This window comes from Phoca vitulina, unplaced genomic scaffold (assembly GCF_004348235.1).
Source record: "Phoca vitulina isolate PV1807 unplaced genomic scaffold, GSC_HSeal_1.0 scaffold59, whole genome shotgun sequence".
NCBI lineage: Eukaryota > Metazoa > Chordata > Mammalia > Carnivora > Phocidae > Phoca > Phoca vitulina.
Window position 1 is genome coordinate 8,783,795 of NW_022589762.1, and position 7,998 is coordinate 8,791,792.

General features: G+C 41.0%; 1 protein-coding gene and 1 non-coding gene across 2 annotated transcripts in view; one reads left to right on the plus strand and one right to left on the minus strand.

The window, feature by feature from the left end:
• Positions 1–753: 753 nt before the first annotated feature.
• AICDA (activation induced cytidine deaminase) overlaps positions 754–7,998 on the minus strand; it is an 8,855-nt gene continuing 1,610 nt past the window's right edge. The window contains exons 2-5 of the mRNA XM_032390735.1: positions 4,005–4,152; positions 2,232–2,502; positions 1,877–1,992; positions 754–1,477 (exon numbers count right to left, since the gene is read on the minus strand). Coding sequence (XP_032246626.1) covers positions 1,424–1,477; positions 1,877–1,992; positions 2,232–2,502; positions 4,005–4,152 — 589 coding nt within the window. The 3' untranslated portion in view covers positions 754–1,423. The remainder of the gene's footprint in view (positions 1,478–1,876; positions 1,993–2,231; positions 2,503–4,004; positions 4,153–7,998) is intronic.
• On the plus strand, positions 7,236–7,335 carry LOC116623702. Its single transcript, XR_004297736.1, has one exon. It is a non-coding gene; the product is annotated as a U6 spliceosomal RNA (small nuclear RNA).

The window sequence follows — 7,998 nt, forward strand, 5'->3', positions numbered from 1 at the left end:
TGCTTTTGCTGTCATATTTAAGGGACTTGATCATATCCAAGGTCGTGAAGATTTCCACCTGTGTTTCCTTCTAAGGGTTTTATAGTTTTAGTTCTTGCATGTGGTATGTGGTAAGAGGATCCAAATTCATTCTTTTGCATATAGATATCCAGTTGTCCCAGCACAGTTTGTTGCAAAGGATTATTGTTTCTCCTATTGATTAGTCCTGGCACCCATTTGTAGTTGTAAAACAACACAATTGTGCATTCAACTTGTCTTGCAGATCTATTTATCTGCATTGCAAGGGTTGCTAGGTAATAATTGCACAGTGATATGGTTATTTTTTAATATTTTTCTTAGTCAAAGAGAGTTGTTACAAAGAGGCACTTTCTGCCATGTTGGCTCCCTACATTTTGCTGGAGAAAACACTATTTCTTTGTAATGAATGCTCTGTCATCCTTCCTTTCCAAATGTTACTCTCTTTTTTTCACACTGTCCTACATAGTGAACATTTCTTTGAGAGGAGCATCGCATACATACAAAAAGTCGGAAATGTTGGCCTGGTTGACACTGTTCAAGTTACGAGACCCACTGGAGAGGACAGATTTTTCTTTTCTCAACACTGAAGCAAGTCCTTTCCAAGTGTTACCTAATTAAATGTGAAATTTATGGTTGTGGTTTCTGACCTATGGACTTCTTTAAAAGGATCTATGTTTCCAGATGTGTTAATTGAGGCATCAACTAACTTTTAGAGTGTCTTCTTCACAGTCCTCATTCATTTTAAGATCCTTTATTATAAAATAGCCTGAAGGTGATCATGCATATTTCATACCAAGAAAAAAATTGTCTTATGTACAAACATAAAAACATACCTCAGACAATGAAAACATACAGTACATGCTTAGATATTAATGCCTTGGGAAGATGTTTTGGGGTTACAATTACCCAGATCCTTTCATTAAGAGGTTCTGTATAGATCATGGACTGGTACAAGTTTGTTCACTTGAAAGGGAACCCCAAAGGAAAAGAGTAGAAAAATATATCACTAATATCATTGAAAACTCCGTATGAATCACATAATAAAGGATACATATTATAAAAACATTTGATCTTCTCACCATGCTTTTACAGATTTACCTTTTGTTTCCTCCCTCAGTCATAGAACGCGAGACTTTAGGTGCTCCCAGGCCCTGCAATTCTGTCATTTCCCAGTAGGGGGCGCTGTTGCATTAAAAGCTGCACCAGTTGCAGCATTACCCTGGTGGGCCTGTGTTCCTTCTGTACTTTCAAGACGGTTTTTTTTACAAAGTCCTGTAATGAATATTTTCTCTCTAAACTCTTAAGAAAATGAGAGTTGAAGAAAAACAGAATTCTTGAAAGATTGTCCTTTTACCCACTGTCTTCAGAGGTGGTTAATTTTAAGTGACATTCTTGGAGGTTGATATCAAAGTCCCAAAGTACGAAATGCATCTCGTAAGTCATCAACCTCATACAGGGGCTGTAAAGAAAGAAAGAAGCTGAGTGGATGTATTTGCAACATCGTGGAAGAAAGTAACTTGGGAGGGGTAGGAAGAGGAGAGGAAGGAATTCTACCTGAAGGAAAACAGAATCCTGAGGAGAGTCTAACGGAGAGCGTTGTGGGTGATGAAAGAGGGGAAGGGAAGGGCATCTCAGCAGAGGGCTCTGAATTGTGAAACAAAAGAGCAAACTCAAATGTAGGAGAAATAACAACAACAAAAAAGACACAGTACGGCTTTCATCGGAGAAAAAATGAGAGTGATACCTACACACACATGCACAGACAATGTAAAAAATATGCTAAAGGAAAATTTAAGTAGCTCCAGGAAAAGATGACTTTGGAGAGAGAAAGAAAATGAGAAGCAAAGAAGCCCCTTACCAAAAGAATGCGTCGAAGCTGTCTGGATAGTCGAACGGAATTTTCGTGCAATCCCTCCCAGGCTTTGAAAGTTTTTTCACGATTTTCCACAAACGTATTCCAGCAATAAAAATAATCTTTAAAAAAAGGAGGGGCATGGGGTAGCAGATAGCTCAGATCCCAAATAGAGAGGAAAGAAAGAAAACCCTTCCCCCCACCCCACTTTTAAATCTCATTTCCTACAAAGCCTAGTGTCCAAGCCTTAATTCTCTTCCTCTTATTCTAGTCAATTTTTGGCTGAATTCCGCACACACCGCCCCCCCCCCCCTGATTTTTCTCCTCTGAACTGCAATCCTGAACGAGGTCCCCTTCACACCTTTGAAGGTCATGATGGCGATCTGGACCCCCGCGCGGTGCAGCCGCCGCAGCCCCTCGGGCTCAGCCTTCTTGTCCTCGCAGAAGTAGAGGCGCGCGGTGAAGATCCTCAGACTGAGGTTGGGGTACCCTCTCAGAAAGTCGGCCACGTGCCGGGCACAGTCGTAGCAGGGGCTCCAGGAGGTGAACCAGGTGACGCGGTAGCACCGGCCAGGGTCCAGGTCCCAGTCGGAGATGTAGCGGAGGAAGAGCAACTCCACATGGCAGCCCGACTGCGGACAGAGCAGAGGACTTAGGTGGCGTTTAGTGACCTTTACTGCGGTGCCGGCAGCTTTATGGTCACTAATTCATCTGCCTCCCCCAGTAATCTTTTTTAGCGTGTCTGCAGTTTGGGCCTTAGGTTACAACAGAACAGAAAAGCAGGAGGATGCGATGAGTCTGGCTGAAGTAGCATCACAGTGTTCCAGAGTTTTGAGTTGTGTTCGCGAAGTTACTTCTGGCGCGTTTGTGGAGAAAGAAAATGGCCTGTTGCTGTAACATTGTGGAAATACACCAGACCACTAGGGGGAGGTAGGAAACATATGGTTGAGGACTGGAAGGGGTAAAAGAGATTAGGCTAAGGCCAACAGAGGGGTGTTGTAGGAGAGGTGATAGGACTGCTATGGGTTCAGAACAATTAAATAATGTGATTGCTCATCCTATGATCCCTGTGATTGTAATAATTGCGCAATAATGAGATAGAGCAAATCTGCATAGTATTGCCGAAAAGTCATTAGTCCTAGAATCTGAAAGATCTAGGTTTCATTTCCTGGCATCACCACTCAGGTGACTGGGACAACTCATCCAACTCTTGGATCTTCTAAGTCCTCACCAATAAAATGGCCTGGTATCGATCGTGAGGATTAAAGGAGAAGGAAAGAAAGGGTTCGTGACAGCAAACCCTTCTCTACTTAGAATGTGTCACATCACCAAACAGGAAAGAGATTAGAATGTAAAACAACTGAAGTGAGATAATTTACACAATACAAATGGAGGCAAAGGAAACTGAATCATAAAATAAACACTTAACAGTGAGCCAGACAATGTCCTTCCACCTATGGATTCTTCCCTGGGATCCCACCAGTATCAGATCTCACTGCCTGTTTTGAGACATGAAATACTCAGATTATGCAAACCCATCTGGATGGTGAAGTCGCTTGTAAATATAATTCTCTGATCTAGATGCTGAGAGATTGATTTAATTAATCGACCAATTGAGGCTTCCCTGAGTATTCTGGGTCTCACCATGCTGAATGTACTCATTGGCCTATGATCTATGTGAGCAGGAGGGACTAGAAATCATTAGGGAAACAGAATTGAGTCATTAATTTTTCCTACTTTTTTCTTAATTTTCCCAAAAATTCTAAAGAAAATTTGTTTTTCACATTTAAATTTAGCTTGAATGAGCTGACAATATTCTTCCAAATCAAAAGGCTCTTATATTTGATTTCCTTAATCTCAAAGGCAATTCAGGTGCTGGGGAAAGGGAAGGAAAGTTTGGGGGCAGTTACTCTTGGCATTGAAGCAGGGTGTCACAGTAATGTGCCCAGCATGATCGGGGAGGACATGAAATGGCATGCTTTGGGGCATACCTGTTGTGGTTTCATGGATATAAAAAAGAAAGAGATTTGAGAAATCTGGTGGAGACCTAAACATGAAACAGGCTGAAAGTAGTACCATCTGCATATGGTTCTGAAAGTGCCCGAAGTCTAGCTTGGAAGCAACTAATTGATACCTTGTTTCGAAGGTGACCAAAGTCCAGTGAAAAGGAGGTGGCGCTATCCCGCCGCTTCACCACGTAGCACAAGTAGGTCTCATGGCGACCCTTAGCCCAGCGGACATTCTTGAAATGGTAAAGAAACTTCCTCTGCTTCATCAGGAGGCTGTGGGTGAGGAGAGGGAGGAACATTCAGGAGCAGCGCTCATTCTCCTGGCTTTCCTTCAGCTTTTAAAAATATCTATAATGACTTGAGCCAAACCAGAGAAGATCCTCTTCCTTACTTCACTGGATGCCTGAGACTTACTGAACTTGGAATCCATTATAAAACCCTCTTCATGCTTATATTTAAGACCAATTGAGGGGCTCCTGGGTGGCTCAGTCAGTTAAGCGTCTGCCTTCAGCATGATCCCAGCATCCTGGGATCGAGTCCCACATTGGGTCTTTGTTCAGTGGGGAGTCTGCTTCTCCCTCTGGCTGCAGCTCCCCCTGCTTGTGCTCACTCACTCTCTCTGACACATAAAATCTTAAAAAAAAAAAAAAAAAATTGAGAGGTAGCCAGAACCCCCAAATGGTATGAACTCGCAGGACAGTCTCCTCTCAGCTGTCTGTTAGATGCTGACGACTTGGACTTACAAACCTGTTCCTCAGTTCCATAATTTTTTCAGAGTTCCCCTCTAAACTCTACCTAAATGTCCAATATGTACTTCAACCCAACCTGACCAAAACGGTAATTCCTAAAATGTCCTCTGTACTGACTATCCTGTCTCTCCTTACTTTTCCGTCTCAAGTAACCAGGCGAAAAGCTTTGGCTCATCTTTGATTCTTCTTCGTATTTAATGATCTAAATTTATTGATTCAAATCTCTTTTTTGTTTCTCAGTATTTTTATTTTTTAAACCTCCAAATATTTCTTGAGTCTTTGTACCTGCGCTATTCCCTCTGTTCTCTGCTTACTCTCAAAGCCCTCACCTTTCGGCTTATCTCTTGTCCTGGCCTCTAAGCTGGTCTGTCTGCCCCCAGTCCCTCCAAAAGAACATTCTCCGTGCTGTGCCAGAGTGATCTCACAAAAGCCCAGGCGTGACCATGTCATTTCTATGTTGAAAAATCCCCAGTTGAATCTCCTGTGCCCACAGGATAAATCCCAAGCTCTAAGATGGTATTTCGGCCAGTTTTTACATTTGATCATCAAATCTGCATTTCTAGCTTCCTCTCCTGCTACTTTTTCCTTTCCCCTCCCTATCTTCAAGGCCTATGCAGCTGATCCCCCGGTGCTAGTGTCGGATCCTGTGGCTTTTTCTTTCCAGTCACCTTGCTGTTGCGCTTCCTCTCAGTGAATGCTTTCCTACCTTTTTCCACTGGACAAAACTTACATATCCTTCAAAGCCAGTTCACAGTTCAACTCTTCTTTCTCACCACCGCTATCCCAACATTTCTAGGCAAAAAATCGAACACTTACAGCAACAAAAACCCCTCCTGTAGTTTCCCTTCATTCTCCAGTTTATCTCTGTCAAAGCCCTCATCCTCTGTTACCAATTGATCACTGACATCTCTGTCTCCCCAATTGGATTTTTTGTGTTTTGAGGCAGAAAGTATCACTTTATGAGAAAAGATTTCTTTTTAATATCAGAGTAATATTTGTTAACTTGTATAATACAAAAAGTTGAAAGTTTTACATGTAAAAATACTAAAGAATCAAAATTTAGGGACACCTGGGTGGCTCAGTGGGTTAAGCATCTGACTCTTGATTTCAGCTCAGGTCATGCATGATCTCAGGGTTGTGAGAGTGAGCTCGCATTGGGCTCCCCCCTCAGTATGGGAAGTCTGCTTAAGATTCCCTCCCTCTGCCCCCCCAACTTGCATGCACGTCACTCTTTAAATATTAAACAAAATTTAAATTTAAAAAATTTAAAATTTAGGATACAGTGTCAAATAATTCGACATAGTATCTAATAACAATTACTGTTAAAAAAACTTTTCTGGTCTTCTTATAGGCATGTTTACATGATTTTGATTATACTGATTTCATATGCAATTTTGCATCCTGCTGCTTTTTTAGCTTGGCAATATAATCTATTACTCTGTGTAGCTCACATGCAGGGACTTGCTCTGGTTTCCTTATGCCTAGCAGTGTTTTGCATGTCATAAGCACTAAATTGAATTGAATTTGTGGAAATACTCTTGGCTAACTGAAGTTTCTTTGCAGTTGTGGCCATAAAACAAGCTATACATGTGGTTGATACCAAAGCACTAATGATGTCTCTCTCGTTTTTGTCCCTAGTCTTTTCCAGAAACGTATTCATCAAGTTGTGGAGATCATGCTGCCACCTAATGGCAGTGGGCAGAAGTGCAGTAAACTTGTAAAAGTAAAGACCTAGGCAAGGATTTGAATACGGTTTGCTGGCAAGAGAATTGAAACTTTTTTCACCTTTATTTTTTTTTTTTTTTTAAGAATTGAGGTATAATTTACATACCTCACCCATTTAAAACGTGCGATTTTATGAGTCCTGGCAAATGTAAACACCCAAAACTGCAACCACAATCAGGACACAGAACATTTCCAGGGCACCCTTCCCCAAAATTTGCTCATTCACCTTTTCAGTCAGTTCTTCCCCAACCCTCTACGCAACGACTAATCTGCCTTCTGTAACTCTACATTACTATCCACTTCCTAGAATCCCATATAAGTCCTACATTATCTCTTACTTTGTGTCCAACTTCTTTCACTTAGCATAATGAATTTGAAATTCATTTGCGTTGCATGTATCAGTAGTTTGATCCTTTTTACTGCAAAGTAATATTCCACTGCATGGCCATAGCACATTTATCCCTCCACCTGTAGATGGACATTTGGATTGTTGCCACTTCGGGGCTGTTGTGAAGACAGCTTCTACAAACATGTACCGGTTTTGGGGAGGACATATGTTGAGAATTAATTTTAATGCAGTACATGTGATAGACCGTGAAGTTAAAAGTTAAATACCCAAACATCAACCTTAAGAGTTAGGTAAACACAGATGAGTTTTTTATAGCTGTCTCAATTTAAATGTCGCGCTTCACACACCTGAAGCTTGTTGAAATACACTTTAGGCAGAGAACTAGATTTATCACCAGTATACACATTATACCAAACAGTATAAAAATTGTTGAATCATATTATTTTAGAATTAAAAATTGGCAGGAATCTGACATAATTGCTAACAAAGATCTAATAATTGTTGGCTTTACTTTAAAATGACAATTTTATTGCTTGCTTTGGCAGTACATATACTATAATTGGAACGATACAGAGATTAGTATGGCGCCTGCACAAGGATGACACACAAATTCATGAAGTGTTCCATATTTTTTGACCAAGATCGTAAGTTTTGATGGTGAAAACATGACATTTTCATATAGCAAAAAATAAAATAATTTTATAGTAATCATCATAGCACTTACCACCATTATTATTACTGTTGTGACATAATTTGCATATAGTCATTAGCATATATAAATTGAATACATAATAAGTGCTTAATCAATACTGAAGTAAAAGGGGGAAAAAAATCTCTTGGCTCAGTTTTAAACAGATTAAGCATCATTCCTTACTGATAAATTTCTCTAAACAGTTAACCTGCCCTCCTGGGCTGTCCAGCTGAGAAAGGGGTGGAGGGGGGTACTGTGTCATGCACAGGCATTAGGTGGGGATCTGCTGCTGGGAGAAAGCAAAGGTGTTCTGGGAGTATAGGAAAGGACATGGCTTAGGTAAGAGAATTCAGATGGACTTTTGCCTTCTGCTCACATGAAAATACGTAGTTCCAGGGCGCCTGGGTGGCTCAGCTGGTTAAGCGACTGCCTTCGGCTCAGGTCATGATCCTGGAGTCCCGGGATCGAGTCCCGCATCAGGCTCCCTGCTCAGCGGGGAGTCTGTTTCTCCCTCTGACCCTCCCCCCTCTCGTGCTCTCTCTTTCTCATTCTCTCTCTCAAATAAATAAATAAAATCTTTTTTTTTTTTTTTTTTTTTTTTTTTT